The 25,187-nt window shown below is 34.7% G+C and overlaps 3 protein-coding genes across 10 annotated transcripts; 1 reads left to right on the top strand and 2 right to left on the bottom strand.

Annotated features, from left to right (window-relative positions):
• Positions 1-183: 183 nt before the first annotated feature.
• LOC125187080 (secretion-regulating guanine nucleotide exchange factor) lies at positions 184-2,454 on the bottom strand. 6 transcript variants are annotated; one of them, XM_089058321.1, is made up of 2 exons: positions 2,344-2,454; positions 184-1,585 (listed from the first exon to the last, which is right to left on the bottom strand). In XM_089058321.1, exon 2 carries the CDS (start codon positions 1,581-1,583, stop codon positions 534-536), a length of 1,050 nt encoding a protein of 349 aa, XP_088914447.1. In that variant the 5' UTR covers positions 1,584-1,585; positions 2,344-2,454; the 3' UTR covers positions 184-533. The 6 variants fall into 6 exon arrangements, with proteins under 6 accessions (XP_088914447.1, XP_088914449.1, XP_047939550.1 ...); XM_089058323.1 differs by having other exon boundaries at positions 2,411-2,432; XM_048083593.2 differs by lacking the exon at positions 2,344-2,454 and adding an exon at positions 2,195-2,331.
• Positions 2,455-8,210: 5,756 nt separating this feature from the next.
• On the top strand, positions 8,211-13,892 carry GAUT15 (galacturonosyltransferase 15). 3 transcript variants are annotated; one of them, XM_089058846.1, is made up of 9 exons: positions 8,211-8,444; positions 8,523-8,642; positions 8,721-8,840; positions 8,919-9,241; positions 9,335-9,384; positions 10,889-11,062; positions 12,248-12,829; positions 12,903-13,205; positions 13,289-13,892. In XM_089058846.1, exons 4-9 carry the CDS (start codon positions 9,010-9,012, stop codon positions 13,571-13,573), a joined length of 1,626 nt encoding a protein of 541 aa, XP_088914972.1. In that variant the 5' UTR covers positions 8,211-8,444; positions 8,523-8,642; positions 8,721-8,840; positions 8,919-9,009; the 3' UTR covers positions 13,574-13,892. The 3 variants fall into 3 exon arrangements, with proteins under 3 accessions (XP_088914972.1, XP_088914973.1, XP_088914974.1); XM_089058847.1 differs by having other exon boundaries at positions 8,212-8,444; positions 9,341-9,384; XM_089058848.1 differs by lacking the exons at positions 8,211-8,444; positions 8,523-8,642; positions 8,721-8,840; positions 8,919-9,241 and having other exon boundaries at positions 9,342-9,384; positions 10,894-11,062.
• A 417-nt stretch (positions 13,893-14,309) lies between these two features.
• Positions 14,310-20,298, bottom strand: LOC125188733 (agamous-like MADS-box protein MADS1). Its single transcript, XM_048085759.2, has 9 exons — positions 20,141-20,298; positions 19,857-20,060; positions 15,679-15,760; positions 15,361-15,422; positions 15,178-15,277; positions 15,057-15,098; positions 14,927-14,968; positions 14,594-14,757; positions 14,310-14,501 (listed from the first exon to the last, which is right to left on the bottom strand). Exons 2-9 carry the CDS (start codon positions 20,051-20,053, stop codon positions 14,498-14,500), a joined length of 693 nt encoding a protein of 230 aa, XP_047941716.1. The 5' UTR covers positions 20,054-20,060; positions 20,141-20,298; the 3' UTR covers positions 14,310-14,497.
• Positions 20,299-25,187: the final 4,889 nt, after the last annotated feature.

Raw genomic sequence — 25,187 nt, 5'->3', positions numbered from 1 at the left:
AGAAATATGTAAAAATCCCAAAACAGCGATGTATGCATAGGCTTGTATACTCGGTTTATTCATATCATTATCATCTTCATGGCTCAAAAGAGATATCGTAGTAAAAACAAATGCAGCAAAACTCATTAAGTAGTAACTTTTAAAAGATTGCCAATGCATGGTGGTCACAAAATTATATGCTAGTTGACCGACAATACGAATTTGCTTTTCGACAAGTCAATTGTACAAATCTCCATGCATAATTCAAGAAGAAAAAATGTCATTGACAGAAGACAATTACATATAGCGCCTGATGTTGGAAGATACAATATGCACAGCTTCGTACTAAACTGGGTAAAACTCTGGTTTGCACAACTAAACAAAATTGGTAGACCGATCAAATTTGCCAGATTTATGCATTGCACTTCCAAGCTTTGAGTTCCTCTTTAATATAGTGCCTGCCAGCATCTCTTTTCAAATCAGGTGATCCAAACTGCAAACACTATTGCCGCAAGAGGAAACAGAAGCCGGTAATAAATCAGATTGATTGCTCTTCATCTCTTATGAGATTCAAACCAGTCAAGGATTTCCTGAGATTGCAAGCTAGTCATTTCATGATAAGCAAATGCAAGATTCATTTCTTCCTGAATATGATTGACCAATGACTTCTTTGGGAGAAAAATGTTTCTCTCCTCAATTGCTGTTTTCCATGGTATCACACGCCCATCATCCCTCATGTAACCGTTCTCGTCAATAAAGCCCTTATCCTGGAAAACATTAAACAACTTCACCGACAAATTTCGACTGAGACCTGGAATTCTGTTGGAAAAAAACTGAGGTGTCAAAGGGAATTCCATGCATTTAATTTCTGCAACATCAATACCCTTCTCCCTCATCACTACTAGATATTTCTCTATTTTCCGGTTTCGTTTTTCATCTTTGGGCATGTGCACAAAGAGTGTAGCTGGATACTTCTTTGTTATATCCAAATGACTATACACCCCTTCAGCGATCATCACGGCAATAGCTTGAAACTGAAACTCTGCGGCCAGAGCAGAGACAAAGTATCCACCAGAGGAGGCACCCATTGCATATACAGGCAGCTTGTCTAACTTTTGCTCAGAAATCCACCACCGGATCATACTTTTAACGATCCCCCGCTCCTCCCCTAGCGACCAGCATTCACCTTTACTCGATATGGCAAATACAGCAAACTTTCTAGCCAGAGCATGAAGCACAATGAGCCTCTCTTCAGGTAAACCGACACAACTCGGACACTTAGGCGACTTATCCCAAAAATTAGCTGCTCTACCGCTGCATCCATGAGCCAAGAAGAGAACACCCTTCGGTGAGTCAGGAATTTGCCAGATTAAATCAGTCCCATTCCTCGATTCCACAGTCGGATTTAATCGAACCAATGAGTCAAACCTATCCCATTTTTGGCTATCAAGATCAGGCATCATCAAAGTGGACTTATCACCATTCTTTCCAAAGAAAAGCACCAATGCAAGTATCACCAAAATCAGCAATGCAAAGAAAACTGGAGACTCTATCTTTTTAGTTCCCCTCGAATGCTTCAATAATCTATTTCCCTGTCCAAACATGGCTGCAAAACACCAATATTTCCACATTAAACATCCTAAAAACCATGAATCCATTTAAAACAAAAGAAACAGAAAGCCAAGTTTGAGCCATTTTAACTACATAAATCATAACCGAACCAACAAAGATCATATCACATCCTCGTTAAATTAAACCGATAACACAAAACTCAAAACAAAATCGGTAACACAAGCTCTACAGTCCATCCATACATGGCTGCAAAACGCCAATATTTCCACATTAAACATCCTAAAAATATGAAACCATTTACAAAAAAAAGGAATGCAGATTAACTTCACAGCCAAACCAACACAGATCATATCATATCCTCGTTAAATTAAATCAATCACACAAAACTCAAAACGAAATCGGCAACACAAGCTCTACAATCCATCCATACATGGCTGCAAAACACCAATATTTCTACATTAAACATCCTAAAAACCATGAAAATATTTAAAACAAAAGAAACACAGAAAGCTAACTCTTGGCCATTTTAACTTCACAGCCAAACCAACACAGATCACAGCATAATCTCCTCGTTATATTAAATCAATCAATCAATCAATCACATTAAACTGAAAACGAATTGGCAACAGTAGCTCTACAATACCTACACCGAAAGGTGCTCAAATTGTCAATTCACTACCAAATTTAGAGCAAAAAAGGTCAAATCTTTGGAATAGCAAAATAAAACTGAAAACGAAATCAAATCAGTAGACTAGAACTAATATTTATCATTTCAATTAGATGAATTAAAACCTTGCAGATCGGGATGAAAATTTCTTGATAGATATTTTCGTCTCAGATTTCCGCTTAAAAAATCTACCTTGATTCCAGCTACATGTTCTCCTTTTACCTCGGATAAGTAATTTAAGATAAATAAAACAAATTAACTTAAACTTATTAGAAATAAAATCTAAACTATTTTATAAATTGAAATATTCTAAGGTATTCCATATTATTCACTATATTGATTTGATTTCATTTTTACTGTTTGTCAAAATTCTTAGTACTAGAGGTGATACATATGGAATCTGATGTGATACATATGGAATCTGATCAAATGAAAACTCTATATATTGTACAAACTCAAAACTATAATATGGACCATTGAAAAATGTCAACAAAAATCACAAAAAAGCATCAATAGGAAAATGTCAACAGAATTTCAACGGTAGTCAATGATTGATATCGTGTTAATACTGTATTGACATTAAAATCTTAAAATTTTATACTGTGTTGATATATATTAAAGTTGCGTTGAGGAGTTTTGAGTTTATACAATATATAAGTTTGAATTTTATCACTACCCGATCTATCTACGTACATGACTCAAAATGTTTGAAGAATTGATAAAATACACGATTTAATTTGTTATTAATAAATTGTGAAGATACAATATAGAGGGCCCAAATAAAGATATCATTATAGAGGGCCCAAATCCCATGTTCTTAATTTTAATTAAAGTAGGCAAGAACTAAGAAAATATGCCTTTTTCTTTGGCTGCTTTAGGGGTTCGCAGTTTGAGGGGTCTTATAAAGGTTGGGATAATGTACTACGTCATCTCTTAGTTGATTTGATATTTTAAAGATTATTATGTTCAATGGTGAAGTTCAAATATGAGTTCAAGAATAGATGATTGTTCAGGTGACCTAGTAGTCAGGTAAAAGAATAATGTTTGGAGTCAGATATTAAATGGGTTCGAGCAAGTCGAAAGAGAAACAATCTCTTGTTTTTTATTTGGCTATATTTATTATTTTTAAGTCTGCGTCCACAAACAATAGATCTATTGTTATTCGGCACGAGTTTTAATATAGAATTGGTAAAATAAGAGAGATGAGGAGAAAAAATGGGAAAAGTATGAGAGATAAACTTTCTATTTTTAGAAAGTGATCTACTTTTTGTGGACGTCCCAAAATGGCAAAAGTGGTCTATTTTTTATGGACGGAGGAAGTATAATAGCTACAGAAAGACTCTCAATTAGTACTTGTCCGAAGTTCAATGGTTTCTTTGTGGTATTTCTTTTTTGTTTGGATGTACTATTATTTTATGTTTACCCCACAAATTTCTCTATCATCTTTATTGAGGTATTGGAAGTAACGCTCTTCTTGGTCTATACTCTCTCCTCGTCACAAAAATATTAATTGAAAATGACCTGAGTTTTAATAAGTTGATAAAAAAAAAAATTAGTTAAAATAATATAGTGGATAGTGGACTTTATAATAATAAAATAAAAAAATAAGAAAAAAAAGTTAATTTATTTTTATGGAACGGAAAGAATATATGCAATTATTTTTTTCTGTTGTTTTAGAAATTTAACGTCGAATTTAGGAATCATAACTTATGGGATGAAAACCTATGAAGAAGAAGGTGGCCATCAACTCGAAAGGCAAAGGTAGTTTGGTGACCGTCAATGTAATGAATGTGAAGAATGAGTGAATCCCGAACCCTTCGCCTCAACCCCGAAAAGTTAGGGTGGAACTACTGCAACTCCAAATGTCAAATTTAATGTAATTTTCTAACCCTTACATGATGGCGATGGGGTCGTTGGGTCGATCAACCCTAACAACACATGATCCGTCATTGGCCATACTAATATTTTGTAAATATCTTGTTTATGATATTATAATGCAGATAAATGTCAAAGTGTCCGATTTATGTATCATTTTATATATTTGACAATGACATACGTCCAAGAATTGCAATATATAAAATGTAAGTGTATGATAATCGAATAATAAGTCATGTTTCCATATCATGTAGTGATGTGGGAATGGGACTTTGTTGTCAAAGAAGGTTGAATATCTGCTCCATCTTTGCTCAATAATACACCCACCATCCAAAAATGAAAAAAAAAATTGATTCAACAAAAATATAATATACCCTTATCCACAAAAAGATCCGTCTGCATGGTGGCCCTTTTTATTAAGTAGTAATTAATTAGATTTTATTTGAAGTTAGCTAATTATATATGTATCCATAATGTAGAATCAATATTATTTATATTAATTATTTATAATTTATTAACTGCGTCTACTAGTCGATACTGACTATACTAGTATTAAACCTTATACGTCCATCCATGTAAATGGCAAGTGGTATCATATGTTACCAATAATTTCACTATTTTATTATACTATAGTATAAAATAAAAAATATTATATTATGATTAATATTTATTACAGAAACTTAAAATTTTAAATAACCATAGTACCATATTTTAAGATAACCAAGCAAAATAATAATTTTTTAATCTAGATATTCCATAATCATGGTATATAACTTTCTAAAATGGCAATATTTTGTTATAATTAAGCATTAATTGTGTAATAGTAATAAATTCTTAGCTCGAATTAATGTTATAGTGCAATTATAAATTTATATGTGGAACACCGTGTGACAAGTGAGATTGTGAAATAGTAATGAATATCATTTGTGGAGATGTGCGTGTATTGAGATTAGGGATGTCAAAGTAGCCCGCAATCCGTGGGCCGGCCCGAATAGCCCGCCAAATTTACAGGGTTAGGGCTGAAAAGTTTTAGCCCGATTAGCCCGCACCCGATTAATCCGCAACCCGTTAGGGCCGACCCAAAAACCCGATAAAATTTCTATCGTTCTATTTGTTTGACTCTAATTTGACACTTCATTGGTTATTTTATAATATAGATTATTAAAAAAATAACTTTCAATTTTATATATTAAATATATAAATCATATATTAAATTTTTATCAACATAATAATAGATATATAAATTAGAAACTTCAAATTCACTAAAAATATATTTAAATTTTTAAAACATGCTTTGAAATTTCTTGATGTTTACGTTTTATTTTGCATAAATCTCAAATATTAGTATTTGATCATGTTTATGTTTGAGTTTAAGCATATATCTCAAATTTATCATAATTAAATATTTTACATTTTATAAATATAACTAATTTTTATCATTATTTATTGGATTGAACGCATGTTAATTTTATTGGTAGCAACCCGATTAGCCCGCTGGGTTAGCCCGAAACCCGAGCTTTTAGGATTAGAGTTGAACTTTTATAACCCGAAAAAATCACAGCCCGATTGGCCCGTAACCCAAATAGAATTGGCCCGAAACCCGATGGGCTGGTCCGATTGACATCCCTAATTGACATAGAACGATTAATGTTTGAAGCTGCAAGTCTATAGATACATAAGCTACTAGTACTATTTTAATTGCATTCTTCAACCACTCCATTCCATTTATTCTTGAAAATATAAATATGTCACCTAGCTACTTCCAAGTTCCAATAGTTTTTGTGTATATATATATGGACATTATAGAACGTATAAGATAAGGGAAAAGTACGCTATCTAAAACAAAATATTACTATTATACAAATATAATTACAAAATAATGTGAAAATGAATATGTAAGTACTGTAGTCCTTTCCAATTTTTGTCATGGCCTTAAACCAAGTTGTGATGAAGACACACATCATAGCATAACCATACCTAATTCTCCATTGAGGTATGAGACACCAATAACGAGATGATAGAATTTCATTTGCAACTTTTTTCCAAACTATGATCATATCATGCTCACATCACATGCCTATGTCCCTTACTAGTTCACACCTTACACTTATATGATAAAATATGAATATGACACTTGATATTATTAAGAATATGTTTTTGATACCCATTTTCTTTCAATTTTGTAAAAATGAAAATTGGAATGCAATACATACAAGTGGAATAGAAAATACTAAATAAATTTAATGGATTTTACTCGACTATTAATCATTGGAGTTGAGCGATTATATACTTTGCTTCAAATCAGTAACTTAGGGAGTAACTGCTGATTCCTCCGTCCACAAATAAGAGTGTTATTTCTTTCCGGCATGAAATTTTAAGAAATGTTAAGAAAAGTGGGCGAAAAAATTAGTGGTGGAATGAGTTAGTGAAATGTGACGCCTAGTATAAATGAACCGAGACTCCTATTTTTGTGAATTATGATTTTGGTTGCAAAATTATTACTTAGGTCTTGTAATGAATCTTCCACAGTTTGATTTTTCTCCAAATTGAAATCAATGCAGTGAAAAATTAACAATAAAATCTAATTTTATGATTTTTTTAACCATATTTACCATAAAATATTTTAGAAAATACTTAACCCTTCTCATTTAAATTGACACATTTTCATTTCATAGTGAGAAGTACTCCCCTCCGTTCCATTCAAGAAGTACACATTCTTAAATGACATGAGATTTTAGGTGGAAAAATTTTGTGTGATAAAGTGGAGTGGAGAATATGATTGGATATTATAATGGAGAGAGAGGATAGAGGGATTTATTCTCAAATATAGAACGTGAACACCTTGAATGCGACAAATTGAAAAGGAAAGATGGACATCTTGAGTGTGACGGAAGAAGTAGGAAGTACTTGGTTTAGGCAATGTAGAGAAAAGAAAAATCAATGTGTTCGTCAAATTGTGAGGCGGTGAATCTTCAAGTTCGAATTGTACTCCTTTCGTATCAATTAAGATGACACATTTATATTTTTGATAATTTTATCTCTCCAATTAATATATTCATCCATTTTTTTTTCTCTCAGTTAATATTCCAACTTTCTTTCTCTCTCTATTAATTTATACACTCACTCTTCTAGTTAACCACATTAATCAACAACTTCTAAAATTTTATAACAATTAAAAAAATATATCATCTTAGCCGGACTGGAAGGAGCAAGTTTATCGTTATCATTATAAAGAAAACCTGTTCTATGCATACATATAACGCGTCTAAGATCACCGTCAGCATTGTACGATGCATGCTAGCACAAAAGTCAAGTATTGTGATGTCACTAATTCAATGATTCAAATATTCTTATCTCGAATATTGAAAACACTCTTTGGCTACATATAGATAAAAGAATATTGATACAGACACATAAACTTTAATTAATTCATGATTTATACACAATCTTTTAATATGATATTAGCTTTCAATACAACTTTCAATTTGTTGCAATTTTATTAACAAGCTAAAATCTCCAAAATCGAAAATTGAAGAACAATACTACTATTCCTTCATTTCTAAAAAGTACTGCTATTTTCATTCGTTCAAAACATTCTTCACAACTCATTACCTCCAATTAATAATGTGGACAATACATCAAGCAAAGTTTAGCACCCTCCAAATTGGGTTTTAGATAAAATTATGAAATTTAAAATATTTATGTATATTAATCATATCAAAATTATTCATACACACTGTATCTTACTACCTCCGTCCCTCAAATTTTGACACAGTTTACTATTTCGATCCGCCCTGAAAATTTAACACACTTCATTTTTTACCATTTTTTATAGCAGACTCCATATTCCACTAACTATTCATACTCATATTTTATTATAAAACTAATACTATAAAAGTAGGACCCACATCCCCACCAACTTTTTTCAACTCACTTTTCATTACATTTCTTAAAACTCGTGCCGGGTCAAAGTGTGTCAAAATTTGGGGGACGGAGATAGTATTCCACAACGCGGCATTGCCTGTCGCCCCCCCCCCCCCCACCCCCCAAAAAAAAAAAAAAATAAAAAAAATCCACACACACAAACACACACAAGTATATATTCACAGCACAAGTGAGAGTGAGTAAAGGCAAACCAGCTTATGCTATATTTACAGAACAACGGTGCGTCGTGATCTCGATTCATTCACAAATCCAACCAGATTACTCACTCGTATACGCACACACTCTCTATCTCTACACATTCATACACACACGCATTGAGATACAATAGCCTATTGAAGCATATTCATGAATTTCAGCGCAGAGCTCCATTGAAGCAGCTATCCACTGATCAATTGCTTCAGCAAAGGTAGGTTTCATTTCAATTGTCCAATCAATTTAGAATCAGATGCTCTGTTTAAGCTCGCACCGCCTCTCGCTTCGACAGGTGCAAAATATCGAGATCCACATCCGCATTGAGATACAATAGCCTATTGAAGCGTATTCATGAATTTCAGCGCAGAGCTCCATTGAAGCAGCTATCCACTGATCAATTGCTTCAGCAAAGGTAGGTTTCATTTCAATTGTCCAATCAATTTAGCATAAGATGCTTTGTTTAAGCTCGCACCGCCTCTCGCTTCGATAGGTGCAAAATATCGAGATCCACATCCGCATTGAGATACAATAGCCTATTGAAGCGTATTCATGAATTTCAGCGCAGAGCTCCATCGAAGCAGCTAGCCACTGATCAATTGCTTCGGCAAAGGTACGCTTCATTTCAATTGTCCAATCAATTTAGAATAAGACGCTCTGTTTAAGCTCGCACCGCCTCTCGCTTCGACAGGTGCAAAATATCGAGATCCACATCCGAAGCTGAAGCTGATCTATGCGATGAAATTCTCTCTGAAGAAGAAGCGGAAATCGGAGACCGCGATATGAAGGTGTACGTATCGGCGATCGGGATTAAGAGACTAGCGGCGTCCGCCGTCGCCGGACGCGGAGGCGTTTGGCGGGGGATGAAGTGGAAGAACTCACTGCCGGCGGCGGGGAAACGCCGATTGTCGCACCGCACGATTAGGCTGTTCGCCGGCCTGCTTTTGCCCTTTCTTCTCGTTAGGACTGCTCTTCTGGTGTTTGAATCGGCCGCCCTCTGTTCTTCCCCGATTGGTACTTTCTCTTCTCCCTCCGATTTCTTCGTGTGTGGTAATTTCGTAAATTTTGTGACCTCTAAGGGTAATTTGTAAAATCAGTCGTGTGAAGATGCAGGTTGTCTGACATGGCGGTTTTTTGGCGGGAGTGACGGTGCCTTGGTAAGTTCACATTTAGTTCTCTGTTGATGGTAATTTTAATTTTGAAGAAAGTAGTTGGATAAAATATTATATACACAACTTGTTCTATTTTGGGGTTTATGGATATATTGCAAACATTTAATGGATTTTATAACGAGAATCAACAAGATTAAAAATCTATCTAATGAACAGTAAACAAATGATTGAATTATTTGTAATATTGTTATTTGTTTGAAACTTCTTATTATAGTAAACAAATTTAGTGAGTGATTGAATAAGTAGTTTAGCTGGAAAGGAGCAGGACTAGTGGATGAGCGCTTTCTGAGGACTGTCGGCAATCAACTTCACCATTTTCTTTCATCAACACATGGCATGCTTTAGTGCCACAGGCCACTTGATTTGACATTGATTTTGAGTTAGATTTAGATTTAGATTTAGATTTAGATTTAGATTTAAATTTTAGCCCCTTGCAAATATTTACTTTTAATAGCTAAGTGGAGTACTTAAAAGTTAAAAGTCTCATTTTGAGTAGTACTCCTAATTTTATAATATACTAATGATTTAATAGAGTTTAAGATTCACTTATTCAAAATAGAAAAAACTACTACTCCCTCCGTTTCCTCATAGTTGAGGCGGAACTTTTCGGCACAGAGTTTAAGAAATGAATGTTGAGTGTGTTAAATAAATAGATAAAAAAGTAAGAGATAAAAAGGTAGAGAGAATAAAGTAAAAAGTGAATAAAGTAGAGAGAATAAAGTAAAAGAGAGAGTAAAGTAAGAGAAAGAAAAAAATTACTATAAATGGAAATGACTCAACTATGAGGGAACTTTTCGAAATGGAAAAATGACTCAACTATGAAGGAACGGGGGAGTACTACTTTGAGAGACCTTTGGACTTTTCTTGAATGACAAAGTAAGAAATTATTTCGTAGTATATCGAGGGAGTATATAGTGGAGTAGTAGTATGGATTTTGAAGATTGCCTTATCTTCATGTACGTTACTCCCTCCGTCTCATAAAGATTGTCATATTTTTCCATTTCAGATCGTCCCACAAAGTTTGTCCCATTTCACTTTTTTTCATTTTTGGCAGTGACCCCATATTCTACTAATTCATTCCTACTCACATTTTATTATAAAACTAATATATATAAAAGTAGGACCCACATTCCACTAACTTTTTCAACTCACTTTTATTACATTTTTTAAAACCCGTGCCCGGTCAAAATGAGACAATCTTTGTGGGACGGAGGGAGTATATTTTGTCAAGATCTAGTCTAATAGAGGACCTCTCTAGTACCTAGCCTATGACTTTATCCAGGAAGAAAAAATCTTCACGAGCCACTAGTGCAAGAATTACTGTGTAGCCCACTTCCACTATGATTGGTGGCTGCAATGATTATAGGCTTTTGTACAACGTACGTAGACATTTACGCCATAAAGCGAAAATGCATGTGAATAAAATGCATGATTTTGTTCCTATTTGGCTTTTTGCTTACAATTTTCTGCTTTAATAATGCCAAAAAAGCTCAGAGAAGAGCTGACGAGGGCCTTGCTGGAGGCAAGTGGTAGCGAGAATGGTGGTGGAATTACTACAGTTGAGGGTTCAAATTCTGATGCAGTTTCATTCAAGGATCTTGTAAAGGATATGACTATAAACAGACAGGACATAAAAGCTTTCGCTTTCAAGACCAAGGCCATGGTAATTCACTAATTTGCTAGTGTACTATTTTATTCACTTTTAACTTATTATCTATGTGCTTTTTGAATTTTGGCATTTCTTTCGTTTCCTGTGTTTGTTTTGAGTCAAGTTCACCAAATTTTATCTATAATGAATCTTTAGTCCTCCATCCCTCTTTATTTCTTGTGAGTTTTCTTGCTAGACATAAAAATTGATACTAGTGACGGGAAAATTTGGTGTGGATTGAGAATTTTGTACTATCAGTTTCTTTTTTTGTTATAACATGTATATTTATGATACAAATGGCTTGATGACTGTGATGTATTATACTTCATCGATGAGTCGGCAGCATGGTAGTAACTCACATGTGCGCTCCTTTCATGTCAACTTCTTTTGTTTTGTTTTTCTTGGAGAGGTACACTTCTTTCATCTGTAATAGAATTGGCAACATGTGAGATCATAAATTTTGTTGCTGGCTAAAGATCAAAGCTTTGAATATTATGTTCTGTCACTTCAATGCCTACTCTTTTTAGTGCTTGTTATATGTCCACAATATGAAGAAAAGTGCCAACCGACTCTCATTTAGAATATATTGTTTCATTTTGAGATAATATACCAACTATAAATAAGTGAAAGTTGGGTGATGGTGTTCTAATTGAGGTTGGTGCCATTTCATTTTCATTCAAATAAATTGTGCAGTTATCTTTTGCATCACTGCATGTGTGAAAAAGAGAATTTTGTAAATTTTCTTCACAACAGAGAAAAGCTTTAGGTGTATGTATGTTGTCAAATCATTGTTACATAACTATTAGTTATAAGGCATCCAGAAAGTGAAGAAAAAATCTGCTCATGTAATCAAAACTTATACTTAAGTATCAACTGATATAAATGACTCATTCAGTCAGATTCATACCTTTTTCTCATCTGGAACAACATACTAAGCTCGCAGAGGGGGATGGTAGAAACTGACAGATATTAAATCTCGTACCTCAATATTTCTTTACTGGTCGTCTAATTCCCAATATGATAAGAACCACATTACCATAAAATTTTGTTGTTCCTTGAAGAGGCACTCAACAGTCTCTAGTTGTTTTGATTTCTGAAGCTTTTTTGATAGAGCATTATGAAGTTGACTTAGTCTGTGGCATTATTTCGTCTCTAGTCTATTGGATGGACTTGCACATTAACTCTTTATCCCTATTGCAGATTGCAAAGATGGAACACATTGTAAAAATAGCTCAGTGGCATGAATCTATGTACTGGCATTTAGCTGCTCGTGGTGTACCCAAGAGCCTCCACTGCCTTTCACTCGAAATGGCCGAGGAATATGCTGTGAATGCTGCAGCACGCTCTCGAATACCTTTGCCTCAATACATTCACCGCCTCACGGACACTTCTTTTCATCATGTTGTTCTTTTAACCGACAACATCCTTGCTGCCTCTGTTGTTATCTCCTCCACTCTCAACACATCAAGGAATCCCGAAAAATTGGTCTTCCATGTGGTGACTGATAAGAAGACATACACTTCAATGCATGCATGGTTTTCAGTAAACTCAATTGGCTCTGCAGTTGTTGAAGTCAAGGGCTTGCATCAATACGATTGGCCTCACGAGGTGAATGTAGCTGTTAAGGAGATGCTAGAAATTCATCATCAGATCTGGAATCACAATTACCGAAGTCTGAAGACAGAGGATCTTGAATATGGGAGTGAAAATTACCACAAGCTAGATGTCCTAAGTCCCAGCTCTGTCTCCCTCTTGAATCACCTCCGTGTCTATCTCCCCGAGGTAGTTTTTCGAATAAATTACTGTTTGTGAGTATAATCTTAGGTCCATTTTCTCATATGAGTGGATCTTACAGCTGTTTCCAGATCTGAACAAAGTTGTGTTCCTGGACGATGATGTCGTCGTACAACATGACTTATCACCCCTGTGGGACTTGGATCTCAACCAGAAAGTTGTGGCTGCAGTTGTTGATTCAAATTGTGGAACTGACTGCTGTCCCAGACGTAAGTACAAGGATTATTTCAACTTCACGAATCCAATCATATCGTCCATTTTAGACGAAAGTCGCTGTGGATGGCTTTGTGGGGTGAATGTTTTTGATCTACAAAGATGGAGGAAGAGCAATATCACTGCAGTGTATCATCAGTGGCTTAAACTTGTGAGTATGCTCCATTTTATGATTAGATTATTATTTCGTTGGTGTTAATGTACTTCCTTTTCCCTAACCTCTTTCTTTTGCAGAGCCTCAATTCTGGTTTCGAACTATGGCATCCGGGAGCACTTCCACCGGTCTTACTTGCATTCGAAAATCACGTCCACGCCATTGATCATTCATGGCACATATCCGGTCTGGGGTACCGGTATCCACTAGTAGACAAGCAGATCCTGGAAACTGCTGGCGTCGTGCATTTTAGTGGGCCGGCAAAGCCATGGCTCGAAATTGGGTCACCAGAGGTAAGGCATCTGTGGACTAGGCACATAAATTCATCGAACCATCATATTAGAAAATGTGGAATAGCGAGTTGAGAGGATGTTTTATACACATATATGTATCAATGTATCTATATCTCGATATTTGTTTCGGTTTAGACGCTGGAGGAGTTGGTCGAGGCAGAGGGAAGAAGGTCTAGCCTTCAGTCTCTTCTCAGACACTGCTCCTCTGTGGATAAATAGCATATTTATATATATATAGAAGATGCAAGCCGAGATATCTATATATATATGTGTGTGTATAGCCTAGATTTCTAACCTACAAAACCAGAGTAGGGGTGAAGAAGATTTTAATGTGACTGTATATTAATTTGTAGCTTCATCTATATATGTATAATATCAATATGGTTCTCTACTCTGTGAAGTCTTGCTTTTATAGTTTTGAATATTTTGGTTTGAGTTGCTGCTGATCATATTGTTTCTCAATCATCTCTCGTTTCAATACACCGTCTCCCCCTACCGATAGCCTTGTAAGTAAACGGCATGAGTTTTAAATCAAAATTGTAAACTAAGAGAGCTATAGAACGGAAAACGTTGGAGTATTATTAGTAGAAAATCTTTTCGAGGATGGAACAATTTGAGATAGAAAAGCATAGCAAGTCCCCTAGTGTGTTAAATGACAAATGTAAATCATGAGACACAATTTCATAAAGAAATACATATATCCAAAAATTAAAGAAAATGCAAGTCCATATATATCAAAAGCCAATACTTCACCTCTTGTAGAACTGTACCAGAAAATATCTTGATAACAGTTGTAATTAATTGGACATTAACAGCTTATATTTGTTAGGATTAATTCCACAACAACATTATCAAGTTCAATGTAGTTAGTGTTATACATAGAAAACTGCTGTCAGCCCCTAACTTTAGATCATCAAATTTCCATAAACAATATATATAGATATATATAGGAAATTGCACCATCTTGATCATCCATCCCCAAGATTTCTTGCCCTTTCAGCTGCAGACATGAACATGAGTAACCGGTTAAAATCATTAGTACTTCATCGCTCAATAATGAAAAGAACGAAAGCATAATCAAGAGGATCATACACGAGCTGGAGTGGGGTTTGGTCTGAGCGGGCGTAGGAGGGTTCCATGAGGTTCATGGGGAGGAAGTTACGGATGTCGTAAGGCTGTGTAGTCATGGGCTCATGGTACTCGGATCCTGCAGGCATCAAGCTCATCTCCTGCTGTGCTCTCTCACTCTCAGCTATCTGCACCGACCAACCAACTCCTAATGAGGTTTCGTTCCAAAACCAACTGGTGGCACGATAAGCGGCTCACTGAGTATTTAAGTTAATCCTTTATACTTCACATTTCCATTACGAGACAACTGACACGTGAATATCTCAACACAAACCCTATATTTCAAGTAGTAGTTACCTTTGCTCTGAGAAACATGTTAGCATTATGCAGCTCTAGCTCCTGATCATAAATCAAAACCAGACATTATTGATAAGTTTTTGCAAGTGCTAATCAACAAAAAGGAGTTGTTAATTAATTAATTAATTACCCTCTTTTGCATGAGCTCTATCTCAGCAAACAACAACTCATTCTGCACAAAAAACATGATATGATAAAATATGATATGGCTAGATATGTTTTGTCTCAAAAGTAAGAGCTGATTGATTTACTTTCTTGGCGCGAATTCGGCTTATGGCCTTCTCCAGTTTTCCTTCCATGCTCTTGAGATCCTTTGGTGGCAAACTTGTCACTCCATCTCCCAGCATTTGTCTACACAGTACTCAAACGTTTATCGGTAGCATAACATTTCTCTCTATATGTAACTAACATGTCTGAAACAGCTAATTATAAACCTGTTTGAAGATTGCATATCTCGTATTTGTCTGCGCAGCTTGTTAGCTTCTTGCTGGTAAAACTGGTCATAATTCAAGATAAAGGAAGGAAAAAAGTTAGACTGTGAAAACAAATAATGTAAGGAAGTCTAGAAAATCTACTGTTGTTTAGAAGTCAAGCAAAGATACTGTACTACCTAACTAATTTTCTTGCAATTCCTCATTAAACTATTTTTTAAAACTTTTTTACTGGTAATGTGAATAAATAACAACACATTGTGGAATTGAATATGCAAAGGTAAGTTAATTTAACACAAAATTTTATAAATAAGTACTTGCCTGGGTATTAGCCTCTGATGTGGACACAGCACTTGAGGAATCAGCAGTTGCTTTCTTGTACCTATCAATAGTTGCCCTAACACTGCAACCCATACAATTCATATTTCAAAACCTAAATCCATTCATATTTTATAATATACGAATAAATTAGCTATGTTAAAACTCAGTTTCCAGTATAGTAAATAAATTACTACTCCATGATCTTAGCTCTTTGAAGAGCCATCATCAACTTTAGATGATTTAAGATCTTGGGATACAATTTAGTGGATAAGCCAAGTCATATTAGTATATTCCTCATTCCTCATGATATAATGCTTAAACTCAAAGTCCATTGCACATTCAAGAATTATTATTCAAAATTCTCAAAAAATGTTTTACATATAAAAAAATATTCTTGTGACCCTATCAATCAATCATGTCTCATTCAGTCCTAATCTTAAATTTAAGGTTGCTTCCTGACTGAGTCAAGAGCTCTCTCTCTCTCTATGCTGCTGTTTTGCATCACAAAATGCCTAATCAGAAATGAATTAAACAAGAATATCTTGTCATAGCAATAGTTAATGACTGTACATGTCAGAATATTAGAATGCTACAACTAGTTTACATGAATTGATCACCTTAAAAAACCCATTTCTATGCTGATGACATCACACTCATTCAGATTGTGTATAACTTGATTCTAAACTGACACAATAAGAAGTTAAAAAATTTGATGATGAACTTTACAGTTCACTGTGTGGTTTGACACCAAAATCTAATGTAATCAAATCACAAAATTTGATTTGCTAATTCATGAAACTAAATCAAATAGTACTATCCAATAAAAAAATGATCCAAAGCAAACTGCATTATAAACTTATGACTGTTAAATTTTTTTTTCCTAATAAAATTTGAGTTCACAAAAAAGGAAAAAAATCACTTTTTCATAATAAAAATTTAAAATTTTAACTTGATGCTACAGTAGGGTTTATTCCCAATAGACAAAAACCACACATAAACAGATAAAAAAGACACAGAAAGGCAAAAAACACACACAGTGAAAAGTGAAAAACACACATATCCATCCATCCATCCATTGATTGTGAGTGAAGCAGTAGAAGCTAGTACAACCTTAATTTCGTCGATCCCACAATATGATTGGCTCAACTAGCCCACCAATGGCATCCAGCCACGTGTCAAAGCTGCCCCTCAACCGGCGGTTAATACCCACCACCACCACCCTTTTAACCGCCTCGGCTCTCTCAAAATCCCAATATTGCTCCTCTTCTCCCCCACCAACAAACTAGAAAGACTTGCTTTTTATCCTCAGGAATCTATGTTTAAATATAGTATGTCTCGTTTGTCTGCGTTGTGCTGTCCGATGCGCTCTAATTACACCTCAACAAAATCCCATTTCCTCTTAAATGGCAGTTCTTGAAGTTGAGGGCACTAGTTTGAAATTGTGCTCTCTCTCTCTCTAGAAATGAAATGTGACAAGGCTAATCCAAGAAAATAAATGTAGGGTGATTTGGGTGTCAATTTTTTTCATGAAAGAGGACCTTTTTTAGCTTCAAAAGGCTGAGTTTCAATAAAACATATGGGAAATTAGCTTAGCAAGAAAAAGTTTTTTAAGAAGATGGTGGTGGTGATGATGCAATATGGAAGGGAGAGAGAATAGTTTGTTGATTTTTTCATTGTAGAAGTTGACAAAGTGTGGAAGGGTAGATTTGTAATACTATCTTCCTAGGTGCCCTAGAGCTAAGTGGAAATTTGAGGAGTTATGAAATCTAGTTTTAATTAGGTTTAAGAAAATTGAACTTGTGATTAGATGAAATTGACATTGAATTAAACGGTCGCAAGGGGCTAATGGGGACTTATGAGATAAGAGGGCTCATCTTGGTTCGAAAACCAATTTAAACATGTGGGGTGTAGGCAACATGACGTGCTTCATGATAATTAGTGTTGACAATTTCGAAAAAGGTTTTCTTTATATTTCCGTTGATGCCCCACATTTCCAAAAACTTCACCGGCATTTACATGTCAGGATTGCGATATGACCATCTATTATATGCAAAAATTTGTCACTCTGAATATTAGAGAAAGGTACTGACAAAACTTAGTCGTTAGTTTGAAGAGAGTTTCGTAGTCGTTGTGCGACAATATCTCTTCCATGAAGGCAATGTGACTAACACGGATGTTCAACGTGTTGGTTAGGAGCTCTACACCGTCTAGTGTGTGATCTTGCAACTTTGTCAACACATGCTCCATTGTAAATTGGACTAGCTATTTTAAATAATTCACCGAGCTCTGAAAAATAGTAGAATCATATTACTAATTATTCACAACGTTTTTCGACCGGTGTCTCTGTCAAATCCTTCAAGGAAGTGACCGAGGGCCGAAAGTTGAAAAACATTGTGAGTAATTAGTAATGTTATTCTTATACTCTATTTTTTGTGCTTTGGGAATTACTTAAAATAGCTTTTCTCATTTCCAGTGGATCAAGTGGCAAACAAAGCTGGAAGATGGCGAACCAGACCATGCAGAGCTCCTAACCAACACGTTGAACATTTAGGGAAGAGATACTATCGTACAAGTTCACAACGCCTACAAAACACTATCCAAATTAAATCTACCAATGCCTTTCTCTAATTCAGTTATGGTGATTCGGATTACAATTTTTTTGGGTTATAAATTATAACCCTAATCCTAAATATTCGAATTTCTAGCTAACTTCCAAAGTTAATTTCGAGTCAACCATATCAGGTTGCGGTCTACAATTTACGGTCAACGATTTTTTCGGGGTTATAAATTTCCATCCTAACCTTATTAAATTATGGAGCTATTCGGGTTAACACATGTGTTTCGGGTTGAATTTACATCCATACCTATAAAGTAATAAATAAATACTATCCACACATGAAAACAAAAACACACAGTGAAAAGTGAAAACACACACATCCATCTGCAACCTTAATTTCGTCGACCCTGGGATTGGCTGCCCCCCTTCCACGCTGGCACGAGATCCCACAATATGATTGGCTCAACCATCTCCCCAGTGGGATCCCGCCACGTGTCGCCGCTGCCCCTCGACCGGCGGTTAATACCCACGGTCACCCTTTTAACCGCCTCGATTCACTCAATATTACACCCAATTTCTTCACACAAAGTAAAAAAGACTTGATTTTTATCCTCAGTAGGAATCTATGTTTGCATTTAGTAAGTCTTGTTTGTCTGCGTTGAGTGTTCAGAGCAGCCATTTTCCGCCATTTCAATTGTTTACAACAAAACCCCATTTCCTCTTAATTAAATTGGCATTAAATAGTGTAGTTTGATATATTGTTTTATCCCTCTCTCTCTAAATTGAAAAAAAAATCTAGGTTGATTTAGCTGTCATTTTATCATGAAAGTAGCACTTTTTTTTCAGCTTCAACAAATATTGAAAAAAGAGAGAGAGTTTATGATAAAAGAGTGGTGATGATGATGTAACATGGATGAGAGGAGAGAGAATAGTACAAAGTTGAAGACAAAGAAAGTCGTCATATCGGAAATGACGGAAGATTCCTTGGTTAAAACACGACTTTACCTCTCAACTCATTTCAATTCAAACCCTAAACTTTGCCCTAACCCTTGTTTTTTTTGTCATTTTAATCACCCAAATTGAAAAAGGGCATATTTGTAATATCCATCTTGTGAAGCCAAAGTGCAAAAAATGATGACTTTTAGTAGTAATTTTTAAACCCTAGGTTTCAATTAGGTTTAAAAATTTGAACTTGTGATTAGATGAAATGACATTGATTTAAGGAACAGTCTCAGCTAATAAGAGCTTGACAAGAGTTATCATCTTTCTAGGGCTGACAAATGACATGTGTAGAGAGAGAAAGAGATGATTCACAGGGCTTGTTCCATAGATCTTTTAAAAGACTTGAATTTTGTTTGATTCAAAATTTACTTAAAACTCACTATTGAGCTACTGGTGTTTTTAACTATGCACACTTCTATTTCCAACCATCACAACAGATCTTGAAAGATTATCAAACAAGCAACACAAACACTCATAAAGGAAACAAGATCCCACACAAAATCAATCAAGAAAGACAAATCAACCTAATTCAGTAAAAAAAAAAAAAAACATGAAGAAAAAAAAAAGATGTAAACTTAGAAAAAGAAAAAGGGCAACAAAATTGATCACACTCACAGACCTGTTGTTGGAGTACTCATAGAGCCTTCCGCGGCTGGAGAAGACGACGAGGGCGACCTCGGCATCGCAGAGCACGGAGAGCTCGTAGGCCTTCTTGAGAAGGCCATTTCTCCGCTTGCAGAAGGTGACTTGGCGGTTGGTGGTGTTCTCAATTCTCTTGATCTCAATTTTGCCTCTCCCATTTTTTCTTTCATCCATTGGAAAGCTGAAATAAGCAAAACAAATTTGGAGGGTGGATTAAGATTATAGCACCAAAATAAGGTAAACAATTGTGTGATTAATTACCAATAGGAATTGGAATTTGGGAGAGAGGAGGGGTGAGGATATGAGGGAGAGGGTGAAACAAGATCTCTCCTTTTCCTTGCTAAATTCACTGTGTTTTTTCTATACTATACTTGTGAACAAATAGAGTTGCAGAAATTGGGAATGAGTTGTTTCAGGAGACAGATATTAATAGCTATCAAAATTGACCTCTCAACCACACCCTCAATTATTTCTAGTTTAGAGCTTTGCCTACCTATATGCTATGTGTTAAATGTGTAAATGTAAATAGAATATGCTTACCTTTTTATCAACTTTTAAAATTATGTGCATTTCATTATTTGATTCATTTTTCACCTTATATGTACAAATTTGTCACAAAGTGTAAATGTATGTGGACACAACTTATCCATGCTATCTAGTAGTATGAGACAAGTGGTTATGTTCGAGTGACAGACACGGTAAACAGAACTCGTATGGTCGTGCACAGTGAAGAAGGTCATTGGACTGTAGAAGCGGAAGTAGTGAACCCAAACTCCGAAAGATTGAGGAGAAGTTGTTGCTTTTTGGGATCGGTGACAACTACAATGACTGAAGTTCTCCGGCCTCATGGGCCTGCGAGTCCAACTCTACCTGGATCTGTCATTAATTCAAATATCACGTGTTTATGAATTGTGTGGTGAGATGATCGAGCTTCAAATTAGTTTAGGGAGAAAGGGGATGAATTAAGAATGTTTTACTCCTGATTGCCAAATTACATTCTCAATTTTTATCTCTTCTTCCCAACTTACACATTGAACATAACATGTTAGTTCGGAACAGACATGTCTTAGCAAACCCATGTACAAAAGGGTATTTTGGGTTTTTTCACACTCAAGTGGCTAATATATTTACTATCTTTACAGTGGTGAAAACCTTCCAAAATTTACAGAAATAGAAGAAATAATTTTGCATGCCTTTGAGGTTATGTATCACATATGGCTAGTTAGTGTTTTGAGTTAAGGAGAAAAACCACATTGAGATTCATAAAAGATCTTTCACTTACAAGGGAAGTCAATCGCATTAATCTATTTGGTTCGGGACCAGATCTATCAGTTCCGGACTGTGTTTTCCGGTTTGAGTCAATCGAGTTGAATATTCGAGAACTCGGAAACATGATACTAACTCAATCTTTGCTTTTCGAGCTAGCATGTCGAGCTAGAAAGTTAGCAATTTTTAAAACATATAAACTCTCTTTATAAACATATTGTTGCAGTAAAAAGTACTTGTATCTCCTTCTCAATTGAGAAACTTGATTTCGAGTTAGATACAAAATTAAGCGTCATTTCAACATTAAACTTACATGAAAGGGAATGTGTAACTTTGTGCAAAGGTAATTGTATAGTACGAACTTCTTTAATTTGGGTCCTTTTTTTTACTTAACATAATTACAAACATTAGAACACATTACTTAATAAAAAAAACAGCATATGTATTGACTTAGAGATAGATCTAGTTTCCTAAATAATATTTATCTCGGTGAAATTCCTAAAAAAGTAACTGCATGTCATAAATTGATATTTGTTAGTTTTACAGTTTTTTCTTTAACGTATCTAATTTTAAATGACCATGTTTTATGAAAAGATTATATTTGAGCTAGTAAAAAGTAGGGCTGACAAATTGTGCGGATTGGGTCGTTATCGGGTTGACCCGATAATGACCCAACCCAAATAAGGCCTAACCCGGACCTGACATGTTAAGGGAACTATAAATCTGAACACGAACCCGACCTGCTACCTTCAAATCCGAACACGACACGCACCTGACACAAGCCTGTTAATGACACGATATAATATTGGTTGACCCGACACGATAACGACCCGAACCTGATATCACACGATTAAAACCTAATATTACACGATTAAACCTTATTTTTCAACCTAATTTACACAATTAAAATCCATTTTATACCATTTAAACCTGAATTTACAAGAATTAAAAAAAATTAAAGTAAAATATATTTTTTAAATAATAATTAAAATAATAATATTATCTTAATGGGTTATCCGTATCCAACCCAAACCTAACCCGAAATTATCGGGTTCTTAATGGGTCAACCCAATAAGAACACGAACCCAATCAAATATGACCTAAACCCAATAATTTCGTTCGGATTCGTGTTGGATTATCGTGTCGTGTCGAACCCTAATGAATAGGGGTATAATTCTTCTATCCAACCTCTCTCACACACGTTTGTATCATTAGAATTATGAGTATGTTGATTTTTTAACGAAAACAAAAAAACTTCAAAGGGAAGAAGAGTACTAAATTATATAGAAGGCAAATCAATGAAACAAAAGACGAGGATAAATGGATAATATTCTTTAATTTAAGCAAACTTTTGTTTACAATTGTTATTCTTTAATATTAATCATAGTTAAGTTTCTGTTTTGGAATTCGACTTATTTTCACGTGCTTCCGTGCACGTTTGTTTTCAATATTAAACTCTCTCACATTAGAATATTCTTTTTTCATGCATCTTCACTTTAAATTTCCTCTCTACAATAAAAAGTAGTATCATCATAGGCATGTGGTGGTCGTCAGCGACTCATCGCTAGCATCGGAAGGCAAATGCAATGTGGCGATTGTCGCTGATAATGAATAACGAACGTGAAAAGATGGAGGTGCCACCATGGGCAGACCCAAGTGTACTTGGGGAGGGGCTTAAGCTCTCAATGAATATTTTTTTTTTTCACTTTTTTTTTTACTAATTGTTTTTAAAATTTATTCAAATTTAGTGTAAATTATAGTGTAAAAGCCCCATAAAATGATCTAAATTACTTAAATATACACTTTAAAACAAAATTTAGAAATCTCATCCCTTATCGATAAATATTTCTGCGTCCGTCACTGGGTGCCACAACGTCAACTCCAAAGACTGAATTTAATAAATTTTCTCGTATTTTTCCACTTTCCACGTATGCTTAGTCAGCAACATGAAAATGTCAAGGAGTGTAAAATTGAAGAGTAAAGGTTGTTGGTGTTGTATTGGAATTAATTGCCGATAGGTTGAATGTTTTGTGAAATATAGCAAGAAATCAAAGAAAATGATGTAGAACGGAATTTTGCCAAATTTTTACAAAAAAGTGATGTAATTTACAAATGCAAATGACAAATGACAACACATTGAAAATGAAGAAAATGAGATAGTGTGTCCCCTTTCAATTTTGAATGAGTATTAACCACCCTATCATAATAGCGTTAAGTATGGGCAACGAATGGAAGGATGGGTGATATTAACATCTTATTATGGAAAGTGACTATTTTGGAACTTTCTATCCAAACTTTAATAGATAAAAATAAAAATAATGAAAGAAGGAACTCAAGTTGATTCAAAATTTCGAAGCTAAAATGATTATGAATTAGAATTCAAATTTGGGAAATATATAACAAATTGCATTGTAATTCTTTGTCTCCAAACTAGGGCTGGGGAAAAATACCGAAAAAATGATATATCGCTCGTATCGTATTGAAAAATATCGAAAAATTATCGAATTTTCGATATATCGTAATTTTCGATACGATACGATATCGTATCGTAAGTTTTCGATACGATAACGATATGAATTTCATTATATTGTGATATATCGATATTTTATTTTTGATATATATCGATATATATAGAAATTTTCGATATATATTGATATTTAACGATATATCGAAATATCGATACGATAACGATATGAAATTTTTTTATATCGAAAGTTCGATATATCGAAACTTTCGATACGATAACGATATGAAATTCTTTCATATCGATATTTTCGATACGATACACGATACAACGTTTTCAATACGATATATCGTATCGACCCACCCCTACTCCAAACTATAACATCATTTTGTTCTGATCGTAATTTTAGTGTACTTTTGTTGCTTGGTTTTGTATGTTTTGTCTCCGATGTTTGGAACTTTTCCTACGATTATGCAATGTTATGAGACGAATTCAATCTGATGGATGATAATGTCAGGATATGCATTGTGTGTTAACTTCTGTTTTCTTATTTGATAATTTTGGATAGAACGTTTGTTTTTATCTATTTATTATTTTTAATTGCTTTTTGTACTACTTCCTCCGTCCAACAATAAGAGTCTCATTTCTTATCGGTGCGGGTTTTAAGAAATGTTAAGAAAAGTGAGTGGAAGAAAGTTAGTGGAATAGGGGTTCCATTTGTATATATTAGTTTTAAATGATATGTGAGTGGAATGAGTTGGTGGAATGTGGGGCCTCTTTACCATTTATGGTAATTATGAACCGGGACTCCTATTCATGGACGGACCAAAATGGAAAAACGGGACTCCTATTCGCGGACGGAGGGAGTACTTACTAATGCTACTCGCCATAATCTTTTTTTCTACTATACGTACTCGCCATATTTTAGCTTGGTCGGTTTGTAACGCATAAAATAATCTTTTCTTTTATATACTCCATTTCACAAGGGTTTTCCATTGCCAATTTCGGAGAAAGATTTTGGGACTTAAAAATTGATTTGATGGTGAAAAATGTTTAGATCACGCCTTTTACATATAGTCAATCATGCTAGCTCTAATATAGTTAACACAAATTCACAAAGTCAAAATTGTGTGATTTCAAGCAAAAGCTTAGTGATTACGAATTAGTGAGAGATTGCCATTGCAATTCAAATTAAAGAAAGTGCATAAACTTTTTCTTTCTCTTGATCATAATCTTTAAAAAATCTAACCATATGATCAAGGGCAAAAATAAACTAGTTTTTGATACAAAAGTATAGGTCAACTTTTCCACGGTCAAATTTAGACCAATTGATCAACATAGCGTAAGTATACTAAAAAATCATTATTTTTAATAAATATATGGATTTGGATAATTACCTTTCAAATTGCTTGCTTCATAAGTAAATGGAAATCATGCAAATGTTGATCTACATTGATTGTGACTCATGCTAGGTTAATCACTTTCATTAATTGAGAATGAGTGGGGAGTCTTAGGGAAATATTTTCTCAAACCATGGATTCAATCGAATGGTTTTCCATTTAAAATAAATTCAAGTAA

The sequence above is a fragment of the Salvia hispanica genome, chromosome 5, assembly GCF_029641045.1.
Source record: "Salvia hispanica isolate PSC_SH4W2 chromosome 5, Shi_PSC_v1, whole genome shotgun sequence".
NCBI lineage: Eukaryota > Viridiplantae > Streptophyta > Magnoliopsida > Lamiales > Lamiaceae > Salvia > Salvia hispanica.
Note: the sequence above shows the minus strand (reverse complement) of the source record. Positions and strands in the feature narration are given on the sequence as shown.

What these genes read in the sequence shown, in the direction of transcription:
- LOC125187080 (XM_089058324.1), bottom strand. Translation starts at nt 2,029, where the DNA reads ATGGTTTTTAGGATGTTTAATGTAGAAATATTGGTGTTTTGCAGCCAT. An exon ending in ATGGATGGATTGTAGAGCTT is followed by an intron (nt 1,586 to 1,959) that starts GTGTTGCCGATT and finishes GGTGTTTTGCAG; the next exon opens with CCATGTTTGGACAGGGAAAT.
- LOC125188733 (XM_048085759.2), bottom strand. Translation starts at nt 20,053, where the DNA reads ATGGATGAAAGAAAAAATGGGAGAGGCAAAATTGAGATCAAGAGAATT. An exon ending in CATCAGAGGCTAATACCCAG is followed by an intron (nt 15,423 to 15,678) that starts GCAAGTACTTAT and finishes AATTATGACCAG; the next exon opens with TTTTACCAGCAAGAAGCTAA. An exon ending in GATATGCAATCTTCAAACAG is followed by an intron (nt 15,278 to 15,360) that starts GTTTATAATTAG and finishes AGTACTGTGTAG; the next exon opens with ACAAATGCTGGGAGATGGAG.
- GAUT15 (XM_089058846.1), top strand. Translation starts at nt 9,010, where the DNA reads ATGAAGGTGTACGTATCGGCGATCGGGATTAAGAGACTAGCGGCGTCC. An exon ending in GCGGGAGTGACGGTGCCTTG is followed by an intron (nt 9,385 to 10,888) that starts GTAAGTTCACAT and finishes ATGCCAAAAAAG; the next exon opens with CTCAGAGAAGAGCTGACGAG. An exon ending in TCCGTGTCTATCTCCCCGAG is followed by an intron (nt 12,830 to 12,902) that starts GTAGTTTTTCGA and finishes TGGATCTTACAG; the next exon opens with CTGTTTCCAGATCTGAACAA.